Source organism: Amblyraja radiata, chromosome 32 (assembly GCF_010909765.2).
Source record: "Amblyraja radiata isolate CabotCenter1 chromosome 32, sAmbRad1.1.pri, whole genome shotgun sequence".
Classification (NCBI taxonomy): domain Eukaryota; kingdom Metazoa; phylum Chordata; class Chondrichthyes; order Rajiformes; family Rajidae; genus Amblyraja; species Amblyraja radiata.
In genome coordinates this window covers 21,159,992-21,180,521 of record NC_045987.1, presented here as the reverse complement: position 1 = coordinate 21,180,521, position 20,530 = coordinate 21,159,992, and the positions used below count along the sequence as shown (strand labels likewise).

The 20,530-nt window shown below is 43.6% G+C and overlaps 1 protein-coding gene across 2 annotated transcripts in view; it reads right to left on the bottom strand.

The window, feature by feature from the left end:
* adgrd2 (adhesion G protein-coupled receptor D2) overlaps positions 1-12,830 on the bottom strand; it is a 112,195-nt gene extending 99,365 nt beyond the window's left edge. For both annotated transcript variants that reach the window (XM_033049362.1, XM_033049363.1), the window contains exons 1-3: positions 12,526-12,830; positions 11,689-11,759; positions 11,051-11,081 (exon numbers count right to left, since the gene is read on the bottom strand). In XM_033049362.1, the coding sequence (XP_032905253.1) occupies positions 11,051-11,081; positions 11,689-11,733 (76 nt within the window). In that variant the 5' untranslated portion in view covers positions 11,734-11,759; positions 12,526-12,830. The remainder of the gene's footprint in view (positions 1-11,050; positions 11,082-11,688; positions 11,760-12,525) is intronic.
* Between the last annotated feature and the right edge of the window lie 7,700 nt (positions 12,831-20,530).

Below are 20,530 nucleotides of genomic sequence, written 5' to 3'. Positions count from 1 at the left end.
AATAATTTAATATTGGCAATCAAAGTGCTTTTACCTACAGATAGTTATACTTATATTAATGAGGCCTGGCACACTACATCATGGCTGGACCACTGTATTAGTGCAACTGATGCACATGCCTCATTGGGGTGTATGAGCATTTTGTATGGGGCAGCAATGACTGATCATAGACCTGTTGCTATGACAATAAATGTTGAACACCTACCTGTGGTATCCAGGGATAGAAATAGCTTTAACACAGAAAAACTGGACTGGTCAACCCCCACAAAGGAAGACATCTTATGCCCCTACAGATAAATCCTTAAGCAATATTCATCAACCTAAAGATGCAATAATGTGTAGTAACGTTAATTGTAAGGATATGAAGCATATGAGAGATATCTGCTCCATGTGTAATGATATAGTAAGCGCTTTATATGTAGGCAGTAAGCCCTACTGCAAGCAGCATAAAAATAAGACACATAACATTAGACCTGGCTGGAATAAGTATGTAGCTGAAGCCCGTGAAGCCACTAAATCATGGGCTATGGCAGGTAGACACAGACAGAGGCCTGTGTTTGAGTACAAGAAGCTCACTAATGCAATATATAGGTATGCTGTTCACTTCATCTGTAAATATGAGCAAGCTGATTCCATGGCTAAGAAGCTGCTAAGCAACAATGCTACAGATTTTTGGAAAGAAGTGAGAGCTCTTAACAGTTGCAAAACATCTCTACCTTGAACTGTAGATGGAATCTCCGGAACAGCCAATATCGCGGAGTTATGGCGACAACATTATAATACTTTATTCAACTGTGTCCAGGGTGACTTGTATAGGGTGGAGAATATTGAGAGTAATGACTCTATGGTGATTAAATCACATGAGGTGTATCATGCCATGAACAAGCTGACCAACAACAAAGCAAGTGGCTTGGATCATATTTCTGCTGAACATCTTAAGTGTGCGAGTATGAGGATAGCTCCTCTCCTTGCTTTTGTTTTACTGGCTTTATGATTCATGGCTTGTTACCAGACTCAATGTTGTCTGTTCTGCTAGTGCCGGTCATTAAGGACAAAGCTGGTAAAGTAGGCAGCCTAAAAAATTACAGGCCCATAGCTTTAGCCAGCATATTGTCAAAAGTCTTGGAAAGAGTTCTGCTGGATAGAGTAAGTGAGTTTGTTAACTCCACAGATAACCAGTTTGGTTTTAAAGCTAAACATGGCACTGACTTGTGCATGTATGCCCTAAAGGAGATTGTAAACAAATATAGAGGCAAAAACTCTTCAATTCCTATGTGCTTTATTGATGCTTCCAACGCCTTTGATCGTGTTATATAAATGCACATAAAGCTGTTTGTTAAAATGAGTCAAAGAGGGGTGCCTAAATACATTGTGAGAATTCTGGCTTACTGGTATGCCCACCAAACTATGCAAATAAAATGGGGCAATAGGGTCTCAGCCCCATTTGGGGTTAGCAATGGTGTTAGACAAGGGGGGATTTTGTCACCAGTCCTTTTTAATCTTTATATTGATGATCCGTCCAAACAATTGAAAGCCTGTAATACTGGGTGCATGATTGGTAATATTTTAGTGAACCATATTATGTATGCAGATGATCTTGTAGTCTTTGGTCCATCTAGCACTGGTCCCCAGCAGCTCCTTACTATATGTTCTGTGTATGGTGTGGAATATGATATTAAATATAATGCTTGTAAGAGTGCTGTTATGATCTGTAGAACCAAAGAAGATAAATATCTAAAATGACCTGATTTTAAATTGTCTGACAATAATCTTAGTAATTGTAATAAGGTAAAATATCTTGGGCATTTTATTACAGAACAAATGATAGATGATGAGGATATTTATAGGCAACGATGTATGCTGTATGTACAGGCGAATATTCTCTTGCGTAAGTTTGGTGCGTGTACAGATGTGTTGAAGATGTCGCTGTTTAGAGCATATTGCACACCACTCTGTACTGCGCACCTGTGGGCGAACTACGGAAAGAGAAGTTTGCAGAGACACAAGGTGGCCAATAACGATGCCATGAGAACACTGCTAAGGAAACCTAGATGGTGTAGTGCTAGTAACATGTCAGCACTTTAGAAGCTATCCTAAGAAATCATATGTATAAATTCATTTGCAGGATAAATGACAAAAAGTGTAATTATCGTGGCCTTGTCAAACGTACGGTTTAGCACTACACGCTACGAATCCCAGTTGTGGAGACACTGGTATCGCTGTCGGACACTGATTTTTCTTTTTTATTCTGGATTTTAAATCATGTTTTGTGTTTTTTTAAATATATAATTTATGATGTTTTTATAAGTGATATACTAAGATTTTATATGTATTTTATGATGTTTTTATATGCAATGTAATTTTATGTAATGTCCCTTGTCTGGACCTTGAGTCTGAAATAAAGTTTATTATTATTATTATTATTAATTCTATCTCTACCTCTCATAATTGTATAAACCTTTATCAGGTCCTCCGACAGCCTCTGACTTTCCAAAGAATATAATCCAAGTTTGTCCAACCTCTCCATGAAACTAATCCCCTCTAATCCAGGCAACATTTTGGTAAACCTCTTCTGCGCCCTCTGCAAAGCATACACATTGATTGATTGATGGAAAGATACAGCATTCTTTTGTCCACACCGACCAACACACTAGTTCTATATTATTCCACTCTCTCATCTACTCCCTACACACGAGGGGCAATTTACAATTAAAAATCTACAAACCCGCACGTCTTTTGGGATGTGGGAAGAAATCACCCATCTGTGGGGTCTGAATCAAACCCGGAGCACTAGCACTGTGAGACTGCAACACTATGCCGCACCATCCTTCCCATTCAAGGATAATCTGAATTTGTGGAGTTCTTGGTGAACGTAAACATTTGGGTACTAACATATGGAGATTTTCAGTCCATTTCTAATCTGAATCGAAAAAATAAAATATATCCAATCACCGAGAAACATCTTGCAATATTTCTACTTAACATCACTTATAAGTACTTTAGAAAGTTGATCTATAATAATTTCAGTCTGGCAAAAGCTCGTTGAAGTGAACATTTTAACACTATCTCGTTACAGACACTGCCAGTCCTGCTAAGTATCTCAGATTGTTTTGGTTTTTGTTTCACATTTTCAGCATCTGCAGTATTTTGCAGAACGGGATTTTATTGTACTTATTGCCCGCAAAGTTATTGTAATTGCTCTGACAATATTTTACAACAAACAATAAATAATTTGGCACTTTAATTCTTTTAATTCTCATCTAGGGAATTGAATACTCATATCTGTATGGTTGAATCACGTTTTAATATGAATCTACATCTGTGAATCTATAATTCCCATTGATTTATCATTTCATTTTGTTATAGTCATTCAAGTATGTGCAGGCTTTGGAGATGGTGCAGAAGAGGTTTACCAGCACTAGGGTACTAGCTGTAAGGAGAGGTAGACATAAAATGCTGGAGTAACTCAGCAGGTGAGGCAGCATCTATGGAGAGATAGACATTTCGGGTCTAGACCATACTTCAGACTAATGTCAGGGGAGGGGGCGGAACAAAGAAAGAATGTAGGGGGAGACAGCAAGACTAGTGAAAGAACTGGGATGGGGAAGGGGATGGAGAGAGAAAGCAAGAGCCACCTGAGGTTGGACAAATTTAGATTATTTTCTCTGGAACAATGGGAGGGACATGATAGAAGTTTAGAAAATTATGATCGGCACAGATAGGGTAGACAGTCAGAAGCATCTTTCTCAGGGTGGAAATATCAAACGCTAGAGGGCATAGGTTCAGGGTAAGAGGGAAAAAGTTCAAAGCTCTGCAGGGGAGGCACTTTTACACAGGGAGTGATGGGTGCCTGGAAGGTGCTGCCAGGGGTGGTGATGGTAGCAGAATTGATAATAGTATTTATAGGCTTTTTGATAGGCACATTGAAATGCGGGGAATGGACAGGTATAGACCACATGAAGACAGAAGAGATTTGTTTAACAGTATCATGTTTGGCACAAACATTGTGGGCGCCAGGTCCTGTTCATGTGCTGTGCTGTTCCAAGTTGATATAATCTGACTGTTATCTGTATGCTTCCTAGCTTCTCTGTCCAGGACACAGGGAGAGACAGGGAGAGACTGAACTGAGGGAAAGTGTCTTCACGCAGATTTTAAGTAGCATTGAGTAGCGGCTGTCACACTACTCAACAATGAACCTCGGTGACTGCCAATCACCCCCCCCGGACACTCCTCCCACAGGAAAAACACTATGTCTGTATGCATGTAAATAGATTTATTTATTGAAATTATATTCTATGTCGCTCTTCCAGGGAGAACTGCATTTCATTGTCTCTGTACTGTACACTGACAATGACAATTAAAGTTGAATCTGAATCTGAATCTGAATTTAAACATGGTTATGCAGGGAATTCGTTTTTTTTTTTAGATTGGAGCTACAGCGTGGACACAGGCCCTTCAGCACACCGACCAGCGACCCCCGCACATTAACATTATCCTACACACACGAGGGACAATTTACACATACATCAAGCCAATTACCCTACATATCTGTACGTCTTCGGAATGTAGGAGGAAACCGAAGATCTCGGAGAAAACCCACGTGGTCACTGGGAGAGCGTACAAATTCTGTACATACAGCACCCATAGTCGGGATCGAACCCGGGTCTCCGGTATTGCAAGCACTGTAAGGCAGCAACTCTACCGCTGCGGCACCGTTGGCCACCCATGGAAGGATATGGACCATGTGCAAGTGAAGGAGTGTTGTTTCATTGTGCATCATGTTCGACAAGCATCGTGGGCCAAAGGGTTCTGTTCCTGTGCTGTACTGTTCTATGTTCTATGCAATTCCAGGTATACAGATGCTGTGCTGTTGAACGTGTAGGAAAGAACTGCAGATGCTGGTTTAAATCGAAGGTAGACACAAAATGCTGGAGTAACTCAGCGGGACAGGCAGCATCTCTGGAGAGAGAGAATGGGTGACGTTTCAGATCAAGACCCTTCTTCAGACGGATTTCAGGGGAGTGAGCAGGACAGAGATGGAATGTAGTCGGAGACAGTAAGACTGGTAGGAGAACTAGGAATTCGGAGGGGATGGAGAGAGAGGGAAAGCAACGGTTATTTGCAGTTAGAGAAGACAAATCCAAGGCGTAGCTATGGGCACTCGCATGGGCCCCAGCTATGCCTGCCTCTTTGTGGGGTACGTCGAACAATCACTGTTCCAGGCGTACACTGGCCCATCCCCGAGCTCTACCTCCGCAACATTGATGACTGCATCGGTGCTACCTCCGGCACCCATGCAGAATTCACTGACCATCAACTTCGTGACTAATTTCCATCCTGCACTCAAATTCACTTGGATATCTCCACAATCTCCCTACCGTTTCTAGATCTCACCGTCTCCATCACAGGAGACAGACTATTGCCTGACATCAATTACAAACCCACTGACTCCCATAGCTATCTAGACAACACTTCTTCCCACCCTGCTTCCTGTAAAGACTCTATCCCCTACTCCTATTTCCTCTGTCTCTCGCCGCATCTGTGCCCAGGATGAGGTTTTCCATACTAGGTCATCGGAGATGTCCTCATTCTTTAGGGAACGGGGGTTCCCCTCTTCCATTATAGATGAGGCTCTCACCAGGGTCTCCTCGATATTCTGCAGCTCTTCCCTGCATACTTTCCCCTGCAACCGCAGGAGATGCAGCACCTGTCCCTTTACCTCCATCCAAGGACTACGACAGTCTTTCCAGGTGAGGCAGAGGTTCACTTGTACCTCCTCCAACCTCATCTACTGTATCCGCCGTTCCAGATGTCAACTCCAGTACATCGGCGAGACCAAGCGCAGGCTCAGCGATCGTTTCGCTGAACACCTCCGCTCAGTCTGCCTTAACATACCTGACCTTCCTGTTGCTCAGCACTTAAAACTCTCCCCTCCCATTCCCAATCTGACCTTTCTGTCCTGGGCCTTCTCTGTTGTCAGAGTGAGGCCCTGCGCAAATTGGAGGAACAGCATCTCATATTCCGCTTGGGTAGCTTACACCCCAGAGGTATGAATATTGACTTCTCTAACTTCAAATAGCCCTTGCTTTCCCTCTCTCTCCATCCCTCCCCCCCCCCCCACCCCCACCCCCTTCACAGGTCTCCCAGCAGTCTTACTGTCTCCAACTACATTCTATCTCTGTCCTGCCCACTCCCCTGACATCAGTCTGAAGAAGGGTCTTGACCCGAAACGTCATCCATTCCTTCTCTCCAGAGATGCTGCCTGTCCCGCTGAGTTACTCCAGCATTTTGTGTCTACCTGTGCTGTTGAAAGGTGGGTTAACCAAGAGTGAAACACAAAGTGCTGGAGGAACTCAGCAGACCAGTTAGTAACTGTGGAAGGAATGGACAGGCTACGTTCCAGGTAAGGACCCTTCATCAGACAGCATGGCTGGTTTCTGGATGACTTGGCTGCCTGAGGATTTTCATTCTCCCAAGCACTTTGTTCTGAGGTACAACTCCCCCAACTGTAGTTAATACTATGTCTACTTACTGTAACTGTTAGATTTGAATCTGATATGAAAAACCACAGTTCTTATTTAAATGCAGAACAACCAAGGTTTACTAAACCTATATCCTCTGAAACCACATTATTTAAAGTGCCAGCATTCAAACTCATTCTTTATCCGTGCTGAGATCATGGATCTCCACTAAGCACAGAGCCAGTCTCACATGTGCCTTGATGGTTGAACGCATGAGCCTGGGTCTGGCACTCTCAGTTTCCCAGGCTGTTGCTGCTGATCTCTGCCACGTCACATGAAGGATATCACCCAAACTACCTGCTCAGTAAAAGGAGACTTCATCAGCTCCCTTTAGCCCCCAGACACAGGTGGCGAGGACATGGACATTTACCTGCAGTGAGGGTTCTTCGGAGCTCAAGCATTTAGAGATTGCATTCCTGACGCCAGTACCTGAAGTGTCTCTGTGGTCCACATACCTGCTTCCTGTGGGGACTATCTCTCATCAGCCTATTCTCAGGTTCCCACACCACTGTACACTAGTGTAGATGGGACACAAGTGTAGATGGGACATGTTGGTCGGTGTGGGCAAGTTGGGCCGAAGGGTCTGTTTCCATGCTGTATGACCAGTAACTTAGCCACAAGATTGTTGTGTCTGCTGCAAGAGTGACAATCCTTTCTCTTACCTGTTTCTCCTTCCACAGATGCTTCCTGACCAGCTGAGTTTTTGTGTCAGATTTCCAACATCTGCAGATTTTATGATTTTCAGGTCTTTCTAATGCTCTATACCTCCACTTGGCAGCACTGCAGCATCTATTCATATAGCAACTATAGTATAGTAACTGGAAGAGAGCTGCTTGTATTTAGGTTGCCTCTTTAAGAGCTAGCAAAATCTGTTCTGCTTAACTGTGCCTCTGTGGAATTCAATCCAGACAAGTGTGAAGTAATGCATGTTGGGGGGTCAAATTAGGTCAGGACATCAAGTCAAAAAGTCATAAAGTCATGTGATAGGAGTAGAATTAGTCCTTTCGGTCCGTGAAGTCCACTCTGCCATTCAATCATGGCTGATCTATCTCTCCCTCCAAACCCCATTCTCCTGCCTTCTCCCCATAACCTCTGACACTTGTACTAATCAAGAATCTATCTATCTCTGCCTTAAAAATATCCACTGACTTGGCCTCCTCGGCCTTCTGTGGCAATGAATTCCACAGATTCACCACCCTCTGACTTCCTTCCTAAAAGAACAACCTTTAATTCTGAGGCTATGATATCTAGTCCTAGACTCTCCCACTAGTGGAAACATCCTCTCCACATCTACTCTATCCAAGCCTTTCACTATTCTATATGTTTCAATGAGGTCCCCCCTCATTCCTCTAAACTCCAGTAAGTACAGGCCCAGTGCTGACAAACGCTCATCATATGTTAACCTTCTCATTCCTGGGATCATTCGTGTAAACCTCCTCTGGACCCTCTCCAGAGCCAGCACATCCTTCCTCAGATATGGTGCCCAAGATTGCTCACAATATTCCAAATGCGATCTTTCCAGCGGCTTATAGAGCCTCAGCATTACATTCTTGTTTTTGTATACAAGCCCTCTTGAAATAAATGCTAGCATTGAGTTTGCTTTCTTTACTACTGATTCGACTTGCAATTTAACCTTTTGGGAATCCTGCACCAGCACTCCCAGGTCCCTTTGCACCTCTGATTTCTGGATTAACTTCCCATTTAGAAAATAGTGTATGCCTTTAATCCTACTACCAAAATGCATGACTCCACACTTTGCTACACTATATTCCATCTGCTACTTCTCTGCCCACTCTCCCAACCTGTGCAAGTCCTTGAGAGTCCCTGCTTTCTCTACACTACATGCCCCTCCACCAAGTATGATCTGCAAACTTGGCCACAAAGCCATCAATTCTCTCGTCCACACAGAGAGTAAATGGCAAGGAACTTATAAACATTGATGTACACCTTGGGGTGCAAATCCACTGAATGGATGTGATAGCACTAGGGAGAGTGCAGAAGAGATTCCTTGTGATGTTGCCTGGAACGAAAGATTGGGTTTATTCTCACTGTAAGTAGAAGTATAGAATCACAAAAGTATGCAAGGCATAGACAGAAAGATAGTCAGAATAAACGAGAGGGGGATAAATTTGAAGGAGACCTGAGAGGTAATTTTTTTTTGTGCTGAAGGAGGTGGTCATCTGGAACAAGCTGACAGAGGAGGTGGTGGAGGCCAATACAGTTACAATGATTAAAAGGCATGTGGATAGGTACCTGGATAGAAAAAGTGTAGCGTGAGAATGACCTAATGCAGCCACATGGGATCAGGGCAGAGGGGGGGTTTCTGGTCAGCGTGGATGAAGGGGGTTGTATATTTATTTGTTTATATGAACTGAGAGGACTTGTAAGACATCCATGGGGAGCACTGCACCGATCCAAGACAATGTCAGTGTCAGTACATCGCCACAGAGAGAAATCTCACAGCTGTTCTATAAATCTATAAAGCTGTCGAAGTTCCTACTCCTGATCAGACACCACAGTGTTTAAATGCTAAACACAAAATGTGGAGCAACATTTAGACATTTACTGCCTTTAACAGTTGTGCGTATTATTTTTTGTATGATGAATATTTTACCCTTTTACTATCCTTTCTACTTAACAGTAATGTGCAAAATATACATTAAAATAATGTTTTTGTTTATAAATATGATCAGTTACATAATGTAACATCTTGGAAGGGCATAAAGAGTAAATGGCAGCTCAAGGAAACAGGTTATATATATTTTTGATCAAATAATTCCCACTCGGTATCTTCTCAACAGTAAACAGATACATTTACTTTCACCCAGAGAGTTGTAAATTTGTGCAATTCGCTGCCTCAGTGGAGGCCAATTCAGTGGATGCATTCAAAAGAGAATTACAGTATAGAGCTCTTAGGGCTAACGGAATCAAGGGATATGGGGGGAAGGCAGGAACGGGGAACTGATTGTGGATGATCAACCATGATCACATTGAATGGCGGTGCTGGCTTGAAGGGCCAAAAGGCCTACTCCTGCACACATTTTCTATGTATCTATAACAACCTCTGCTGTTCGTGTCATTATTTGTCTTTAGCTGTGTGTGCTGATGACTTCATCAGTGAAGTGTGCAGAAGCAGTTACACCCAACAATGTAACAGACTTGGACTGGGAACAAAACTGAATCAACAAAAAATCTCTCAAGTAAACCACTCTCAACACATGCATACGTGGATCCAGTCCAAGACCGTTATTGCCCAAAATTCATTCAGTGACTTTACATTTTACAAAATATTCTCACCCACATTAAAAAGCACACCGTGTGCAGGAAGGAACTGCAGATGCTGGTTTAAACCAAAGGTAGTCACAAAAATCTGCAGTAACTCAGCGGATCGGACAGCAGCTCTGGAGAAAAGGAATAGGTGACGTTTCCGGTCGAGCACCTTCTGTCAGGCTAGACTGAAGAAGCGTCTCTTGACTCAAAATGTCACCTGTTCCTTTTTTTTGAAAAGCACACCGACACCTCGACTTTTTCTGAAGGCTAGGGGGAATTTGGCATGACCCCAGTAACTGTTACTAGTTCCTACAGATGCAGTGTAGAAAGCATTCCTGTGGAATGCATCACAGCTGGCTTTTGCAACTGCTCTGCCCAAGACTGCAAGCTATTTAAGAGAGTCTTGAACGCAGCCCACTCCATCACACAAACCTGCCCCCCCCCCCCCCCCCCCACCTCCCCCGCCTCCTCCACTGACTCCATCTGCATTTCACATTGCCTCGGGAAAGCAGCCAATGCAATCAAGGACCACCCACACCCCGGTCATTCTCTCCTCTCCCGTCTCCTGTTCGCCAGTAGATACAAAAGAAGCATGCACAACCAGAATCAAAAACAGATTCTCCCCCGCTGTTATCAGGCTCTTAAACGGACCTCTCATATGCTAAGGATGTAATTTTGATCTTCCAATCTACCTTATTGAGGCCCTTGCACATTTTATACCTGCACTTCTCCGTACCAGTAACACCACAATATGCATTCTATTTATTTTCTCTTTTGCATTACCTGTGTGGTCATATTGTACTCGTGTATGGAATGACTTGCATGGAGAGCACGCAAAACATCAGGTCGCAAAGTGCTGGAGTACATCAGCGGGTCATGTTCTCATCTCAGGTGAGCATGGAAAGGTGACGTTTTGGGTTGGGACCGTTTTGAGAATGCATCTGCAGAGATGCTACCTGACCCTCTGAGTTACTCCAGCACTTTGTGTCTCTTTTTTGTAAACCAGCATCTGCCGTCCTTCATTTCTGCTATCTAATGTTTTCCACTGTATCTTGGTACACGTGACCATAATAAACCAAGAGCAAAAGCATAAATGCCTAATTCCTTTCAAATTATTATCAGAAGATGCCCCACAACACGTCCAGAAGCTAAGAGACTGATAGTTTGCATAAACTCTGTATTTACATTATCAACATTCACTGTTACGTTGGACATGATGAAAACTACAACTAGTTCAAGCTACACCTATTTATTCTTACCCTGTGAATGGGCTCCATCTGAACTCCAAGCCTGTAGAAAGGAAGGAGAAAACAAAACTCGAATCTTTCAAAGAACTGCGGTTTCATGTTAAATTGTATCTCTAGTTACACGCATTACTCTATTTTAAAAAACATTAGAGAACAATATTCCATTTAAAATTATTGATCATTGACAATTTTCTTGGAAACATACCCAATTACACTTTAGACTTTAGAAATACAGCGCAGAAACAGGCCCTTCGGCCCATCGAGTTCGCGCCGACTGGCGATCACCCTGTATACTAGCAGTATCCTGCACACTGGGGATAATTTACAATTTTACCTAAGCCAATTAACCTACAAACTTGTACTTCTTGGGCATGCGGGAGGAAACCAATGCGGTCATAGGGAGAATGTACAAAGTCCATAGAGATAGCACCCGAACGTGCAAACTGCCCATAGACAGCACCCAAAATCAGAGTCTAACCTGGGTGTTTGGTGATTCGTAAATACTGGGAGGAAAAAGATTTGGCAGATTTATGAGCAATATGTTGAGGGAACAGGACCGAATGGATTCTTCTTCCCTAAAGTTAGCATCAGCTTGATGGGCCAAATGACCTGTATGATGAACATTCAACATTTCCATGAAATAAACTTACCAGGGCGGCATAGATCCCAAACGTAATTAAACGTAATCCACACATTTCTCTTCAACTGTTGCACGAGTCCCCTGTTACAATGAAGTGTTTAAAAGTTATATGGAAATAATTGAAAACAAGAGGTCCGGATGTTTGCCTGGTTATGAGAAGGATGTTTATAGTTGTTCCTGTACATTGTAGTTCCACAGTGAACAGCAAAACCTAATTGGTCTCATAGATACTCCAGGTAACAGCTCAAACCTTTGAAGCAATGTTACCACCCCAGCAGCAAACTATGCCATTAGGGAATCAAGGAACATAACTGCAATAAAGTTGCCAATACATACATATTTATTACGGCTATAAATAAGAATTTAAAATCACAGTAAACCCCAAGTCTCATATAAAATTGTTAACATCCATCAAAACTAAACGCTTAAAATTCACAGAAACGACTTGTATTGGCTTGTTGTTCTCGATGCTGAGGACGGATGGCGCGGTGAAGATGCGGTTGCCGTCAGACTGTCCTGGGGTTGCACAAGAGGATGACTCTCGCATGGGGGTCTGGGCATTTCCATGGGCTCCGGTTTCGGGCTCCCAGGATCGGGTGAGGAGCTGCTTCAATCGGTGAGCGCCTCACACAGCAACTCTCCGAGCGCCTGCCCCAAGTCAGCTGCCAATGTTATCACAGTGGGGAGCAGGAAATTAAAACAAAAATACCTGCAATTATTTTATTGGAAATTTATAGTTCCTCTCAGCGAAGCATTACCAGAGGGGCCGGCGAGTGTGGGCGGGGAGACGGAATCGGTGAAAAGCTGCTGCCAATATTTTCGAGGGAAGGAACGATTAAACTCTTACCCTGCTCAACAGGTTCGAAAGCAGCTCCAGTGAGCATCTTTGAAAGCTAAAAGATTTGTTCCTTCATGGTCGCTTTCCGACGCACTTTGCCCGATCGCTGGCTCCTGGACAGAAGGTTCTTTGGCTTTTCTGATGGTAATGAGACACGTTTCAAAGCACTGCGCTACAGACACAGCTCCCTCCTCCAGCACACAACGGCAGGCTGTTTAGAAATAGCTCGCCGAGGTCTGGGAGACCCCTGCTGCTCGCAAGCCCATTTTAAAACTTGGCAGAAGTTGCCTCGGTTGACGTTACTTCACTCTGAGGGAGGGGAAGCATTTGGAAACAACACCTCTGAGAACAAGCAGAGGCCGAACTATTTACAACACTCAGACCTCCTCCTTTATCATTCGCTTGTGCGATTTTGCACTTTTTTTTTAGAGAACGAAACAGTAACACTCATCGAATTGACTAAAAATAACTCACTGTGTTTCCAAATGTTTTTCAGGATGACAAAATCGCCTGCTTTTTCAGAGTGAAAGTAGAGGAACAGACACTTCTGGTATTATTTAGGTATAATTTAGGTTTACATCTATTGGTTTTTGCTGGTTAAAATAATTCTAGTTGGCTCCTGTTGAAGGGAAAGTGGAGTTTACCATTCCTGGTCCTTGATTAAAGTTGCATTGGGTTCGATTCTGACTACAGGTACGGAGTTTGTACGTTCTCCCTGTGACCTACCTGAGTTTTCTCCGGGTTCTCCTGTTTCCCACCACACTCCAAAGACGTACAGGTTTGTAGGTTAATTGGCTTCTGTAAATTGTCCCTAGTGTGTAGGATAGTGGCGGTGTACGGGGTGATCACTGGTCGGCGCGGACTCGGTTGCCAACGGGCCAGCTTCCCCACTGTATCTCTAAATTAAACATCCCACAATTTGCTCCAAAACAATTGAAGATTTGCCATTTAGCAATTTTCCCCTTTGCAACTCATTTGAACTTGAGACAACATTATTAGAATAACTTCAGAAAATGGAATTAAAGTTTGTATGATCAAGTAAGCTCCAACTTGCGTAACTGGTCTGATGAACTGAATCTGATGGGGAACTGTCTACTGTCACCAGACAGAGTGAGACTCGAGTCAGCTGCCTTTGAGTAAGCATCCACAGTCCAGACAAAGGGTGTTTAGCTCTCATTTCCCTCATTCGCAGTCTTGCTACCAAAATAGGTTTAGTTTAGTGATACAGCATGGAAACAGGCTCCTCGGCCCACTGAGTCTATGCTGACCATTGATCACCCGTCCACACCAGTTCTATGTTATCCCCCTTTCTCATCCACTCCATACACGTAAAGGACAATTTACAGAGGCCGATTAACGTACCAATCCGCAGGTCTTTGGAATATGGGAAGAAACTGGAACGCCAGGAGGAAACCCACGTTACAGGGAAAACGTGCAAACTCCACACAGACGGTATCTGAGTTCAGGATTGAATCTGTGAGGCAGCAACTGATACCCTGGTTCATTTATAACATGTTATGGTGATATATTTATTATAGGTAAATATACAGTTTGAAACTCTCTCATATGACATTCTGTGTCTGGCAAATCATATAATCATTGAACCAAGCAGCACGGAAATAGACTTGTCCATGCCAACTAAATTGGCATACTGTGCTTGATATATTTACCTGACTTTGGCACATAGCTGTCTAAACACTTCCTATCCATATATATGTCTGTATGTCTTTTGAAAGTCATAATTGTGTGCACTTCTATAGCTTCCTCTGGCAGCTCATTCCAGTTGCAGACAAACCTCCGAGTGAAAAAGTTGCCCCAATGATCCCTCTTTAATCTTGCCCCTCTCACCTTAATCCTGTGCCTTCAAGTTTTAGAATCATCTACCTTGAGAACAAGACTGGGAGCGTTCACTTTATCTATGCCCCTCACGATCCTGTACACTTCAACAAGGTCACCTCTCAGCCTCCTACGCTCCAAAGGCAAAACTCCCAGACGATCCAACCTCTGTCTATAACTCACGAGCCCAGCCAACATCGTGGGGACTCTCTTCTGCACTTTTTCCAACTTAATGATATCCTTCCTGATGGGGTTGGGGGTTGGGGGGGTGAGTGGAGGGGGAGGGGGGGGGCGAGTGGAGGAGCGAGAAGGTGGGGGGGGGGGTGAGGGGGGATGGGGGTGAGGGAATGGGGGGGGGGGAAAGAAAGGTGGAGGGTTGTTACCTAGGATTGGAGAATTCAACGTCAATACAGTTGGTTTGTAAGCTACTGTAAGGATAGCACCCAACAAAATCTTTTCACTGTACTTCGGTACACTTGACAATAAACTAAACTGAAACTACTGGAATAATTGCGCGGGGAATAAACATAGTGATTATACAGACAGCATGTTCATTCGTTCCAGTTCTCTGTGTGGACCAGTGATTCATGGGCATGGACTAATGATTGAGAGGCATGGGCTCAAATCCCAACACAATGGCTGTGGATTTTAAATTCAGTTAATTAGATAAATCTGGAATAAAGAACTAGTTTACGTCATGGTGACTGGATTATTGTAAAATCACATCTGGTTCACCAATGTCATTGAGGAAAGAAATCCGTGCTCATTCAAAATCTCTGACCCGAGGAATTGGTTGACCCTTAAATTCCCTCTGAAGCACTCATTTCAAAGGCAGCTATGGATGTGCAGTAGGTGCTGGCATTGCCCAGTGTTACCCACATCTCATGAAAGGACAGGGGAGAAAAAGTAACTAAAAGGATTAAAAAGCAAACTGCTGAAGGAAATCAGCGGGCCAGGCAGCATTAATAGAGTGATGTAGAAACAAAGAACTTCTTCTTCTTCTTCTTGCGTATGGCGTGCACAGCATAAAGTTGTGGAACAACTTGTTCTATTTGATCTTATTTGATTGTGCACGCCAGGTTGGTTGCATTCGTTGAAACAGGGCGGACCACGTGAAGGTTGCAATCTTCCACCCCAATAAAGAACTGCAGATGCTGGTTTACAAAACAAGGACACAACGAGCTCGAGTAATTCAACGGGTTGGGCATCGTCTCCGGAGAACATGGATAGGTGATGTTTCGGGATGCGACCCTTCTTCAGACTGATTGTGGGGGTGGGGGCGAAGAAAACTGGGAGAGAGGTGAAGCCCGACAAAGCATGGCAGATAATAAGTGAAGAAAGGCGAGGTAGGTTTTCAACGGGCAGATGCTTACAACAAAACCGAAAGATTAAAATAGGTGTGAGACAAAAGGATTGAAGAATTTGAGGAAGGGTCTCGACCTGAAATGTTTGTCCATTTCCAAGCACGCATTGGTTTCTGACTGCTGATTTTCTCCAACACTTACAGTATTCCAGTATCTGCAGTTTTTTGTTTCTCTAACAAAAGAGATTTGCTTTATAATATATTCATGGCCTAGTCAGGCTCTACTTAATAGACTTTTAGCAACTATATTGGGAAGTGCAATACACCTCAGAAAGGTATTGCCAAAAGTATTGCCAAACTTCAAACACCTAATGTGAATTGAATCTTTGCTTCATACTGAGAAAGTTGAAGCAATTCTCTCTGTAACCGCGTGGGTCTCCTCAGGATGCTCGGGTTTCCTCCCACATCCCAAAGACCTGCGGTTTTGTGGTCCTCTGGCCTCGATTGGCCTCTGGAAATTGTGTGTGTTGGCAGTGGATGAGAAAGTGGGATAGCATTGAACTAGTGTGAACGGGTGATCAGCAAGGTCGCTCAGTGGGTCGGAGAGCCTGTTTCCATGCTGTTTCTTTCAAATGTAGGAATCAATCAAGTCAATTACATGGAAAGCAAGTTAAACCAATCTTCCTGAAGAAAGGTCTCAACCCGAAACGTCACCCATTCCTTCTCTCCAGAGATGCTGCCTGTCCCGCTGAGTTACTCCAGCTTTTTGTGTCTATCTTCGGTTTAAACCAACTGCTCGCTCATCCCTGCCTCCCACTCGCCACATCTTAATCATGAAAATATGCTCCATAAAAGATACAAATTCTAAAGTTAAAAGTCCTACATCACTTAAAATACTCGAGAATGAAATATTCAGATGGGAGACTTAACCACCCTTTTAGTGGGGGAAGCAGAACTTGCCCTCATTTTGACATGTTTAAATGGTCTCCAGTATTCTCCATGACAACCTATTAAATCTGCATCGTTATACAGTGTGCCCTCTAAGAGCTGAGCAAAAAAGAAATGTTCGGGCTGAGGTGAATGTGGTCCCATTCATTGGGAAGCAGCCATAAATAATGGCTTGCTATTCGAAGGGGCAGGAGTGCAAGATGGGTGACAATGTCGTGTCTCCATGGTAATTTTTTATTCTGCCTTCTTCCCAGGGAAACAGCTTTCCCTAGTTAATGTTTGACAATTCATTTAAACCAGCGTTAAAATTGTTTAAGTCTCCACTCCACCCCCACAGCAGGGCACCTCATTTAGTTAGTCTGTGGGGATCTGGGTAAAGGTCTTTTGTCTTGATGCATTCCAGTCCCCTGATTTGGTTGACTAATATCTCATTCCCTTTTTGTAAATCTCAATCATTCTTCCACTGAATAAAAGGTTGCAATGACAGTTGCGTCAGCTTCATTCCTGTTCATTGAAGGCACCTCACGGGAATCAATACGTTCCTAAACTCCGCTGGAAGCATGCCTGGAGCTGAAGGAATTGGGTGACGGAGATGTTCAGATGGTTTTCGCGCTTCTTGACCTTTCCTGATCCAACAGCGTTTAAGTCAAATGGGAAAAGTAATAAGCAAGTTATTCCAAATCCTGGATAAAAAGTCGATTTAAAACCCAACTACTTTCTGTTTTGATAGATGGAAATGTGCAATTGACTGATTAAAAGGTGCAGCATGGAAACAGGCCCTTCTGCCCATCGAGTCCACGCTGACCATCGGTCACCCGATCACACTAGTTATGTGTTACCCACTTTCACATCCATTTCCTACACACTAGGGGCGACTTACAGAGGTCAATTAACCTATAAATCCGCAAGTCCTTGGGATGTGGGAGGAAATCGGAGCACCCGGAAGAAGCCCTCGCAGTCACAGGGAAAACGTGCAGACTCCACACGGACAATACCCAAGTTCAGGATCGAGCCGGGCTCCCTGGCGCTGTGAGGCAGCTGCTCTACCAGCTGCATCACCGTGCCGCCCAGCTTATTTCATGTTGCAGTGCGCAGTTTTAAAACCACATTTGAAAATGGTCAATTCATGCTGGACAGCTACATGCTGTTAAAACATGAAATGCATTCCATTAGTCCGAACTGTCAATAGTAAGGCAATTTGTACTGCTTTCTCCTGGGGATGTTTTGCCGTTGCCCTATGATGAAGCTTTGATTTGTTTGCAGTACAATAGGCCATGTCAGAATTCAAGTTGGTAAAGCCGACATTCTCCTGTCAGCTTTAGCTCACTCAATAACATTCTCCCTTCAGAGGCAGAGGTTGTGGGTTTGAAGCCCCACTCCAGCCACTCGAACACAAATGTTCCGTGTTATACTGTAATGCCATCAGTTGCATTAAACAACCCATAGCAGATCTAGTCAGACAAGTGGACGATGATGCACAGCATAAAATGCACACGTGGACAAGGCAGTCAGAAGTTCCACCAGGTAGCAGTGCTGAGGAGGAGGAGTTCCTGGAATGTATACGGGATGGTTTTTTAAACCAAATGTAGAAAAGCCGACTAGAGGACAAGCCATCCTAGACTGGGTATTGTGTAATGAGGAAGGATTAGGAGGTGATCTTGTTGTGCAAAGCCTCTTGGGCAACAGTGACCATAATATGGCGGAATTCTGCATTAGGATGGAAAGTGAAAATGACACGGTTATTTCAGAAACTAGGATCCTGAACTTAAAGAAAGGAGGCATTGAAGGTATGAGATAGGAACTGGCTGGCAAATTATACTTAATGGGTTGACGATAGAGATGCAATGGCAAAGATTTAAAGACTGCATGGATGAACTCGAGAAATTGTTCATCTCTGTCTGGCAAAAAAATAAAATGGGGAAGGCGGCTCAACCGTGGCTAACGAGGGAAATCAAGGATAGTGTTAAATGCAAGGAAAAGGCATTTAGATTGGCCAGAGGAAGCAGCAAACCGGAGGACCGGGAGAAATTTAGAACTCAGCAGAGGAGGACAGAGGGGTTAATTAAGAGGGGGGAATAAAGAGCATGAAAGAAAGCTTGCGGGGAATATAAAAACGGTCTCTAAAAGTTTCGTCAAAAATGTAAAAAGGAAAAGATTAGTGAAGACAAATGTAGGTCTCTTACAATCAGAGACAGGTGAATTTATAATGGGAAACAAGGAATTGGCAGAACAGTTAAATAAATACTTTGGTTCTGTCTTCACTAAGGAAGACCCAAGCAATCTCACAGAAATACTAGGGGACCGAGGATCTAGTGGGAAGGAGGAACTGAAGGGAATCCACATTAGTCAGGAATTGATGTGAGGTAAACTATTGGGACTGAAGGCAGATAAATCCCCAGGGCCTGATGGTTTGCATCCCAGAGTACTCAAGGAGGTGGTCCTAGAATCGTGGATGCATTGGTAATCATTTCCAATGTTCGCTCAACTCTGGATCAGTTCCTGTGGACTGGAGGGTAGCCAATGTAACCCCACTTTTTAAGAAAGGAGGGAGAGAGAAAATGGGGAATTATAGACCGGTTAGCCTTACATCGGTAGGGGGGAAGATGCTCGAGTCAATTGTTAAAGATGTTATAGCAGCGCATTTGGAAAGCAGTGACAGGATCGGTCAAAGTCAGCATGGATTTAGGAAGGGTAAATCATGCTTGACTAATCTTCTGGAGTTTTTTGAGGATGTAACAAGTAGAATGAATAAGGGAGAGCCAGTGGATGTGATGTATCTGGACTTTCAAAAAGCCTTTGACAAGGTTCACACAAGAGATTAGTGTGCAAAATTATTGGTATTGGGGGTAGGGTATTGACATGGATAGAGAAATGGTTGGCAGACAGGAAGCAAAGAGTAAGAATTAACAGGTCCTTTTCAGAATAGCAGGCAGTGACTAGTGGGGTGCCGCAAGGCTCGGTGCTGGGACCCCAGTTATTTACAATATATATTACCGATTTAGACAAGGGAATTAAATGTGACATCTCCAAGTTTGCGGAATGCACAAAGCTGGGTGGCAGTGTGAGCTGCAGGGTGACTTGGATAGGTCAGGTGAGTGGCAGATACATGGCAGATGCAGTATAATGTGGATAAATGTGAGGTTATCCACTTTGGTGGCAAGAACAGGAAGGCAGATTATTATCTGAATGGTGTCAGATTGGGAAAAGAAAGGTGCAATTAGACCTGGGTGTGCTTGTACATCAGTTACTGAAAGTAAGCATGCAGGTACAGCAGGCAGTAACAAAAGCTATTGGCATGTTGGCCTTCATTGTGAGAGGATTTGAGTTTAGGAGTAAGGAGGTTCTACTGCAGTTGCACAGGGCCCTGGTGAGACCACACCTGGAGTATTGTGTGCAATTTTGGTCTCCTAATTTGAAGAAGGACATTCTTGCTATTGAGGGAGTGCAACGTAGGTTCACCAGTTTAAATCCCAGGATGGCGGGACTGACATATGATAGAATGGGTCGACTGGGTTTAGAATTTAGAAGGATGTGAGGGGATATAAAATTCTTAAAGGATTGCACAGGTTAGATGTAGGAAAAATGTTCCCGATGTTGGGGGAGTCCAGAACCAGGGGGTCACAGTTTAAAAATAAGGGGTAGGCCATTTAGGATTGGGATGAGGAAAAATTCCTTCACCTAGAGAGTTGTGAATCTGTGGAATTCTCTGCCACAGAATGCAGTGGAGGCCAATTCACTGGATGTTTTCAAGAGAGAGTTAGATTTAGCTCTTAGGGCTAAAGGAATGAATGGATGTGGGGAATAAGCAGGAACGGGGTACTGATTTTAAATAATCTGCCATGATCATATTGAATGGCAGTGCTGGATCGAAGGGCCGAATGGCCTACTCCTGCACCTATTTTTCTATGTTATGGACAATTACCCTGA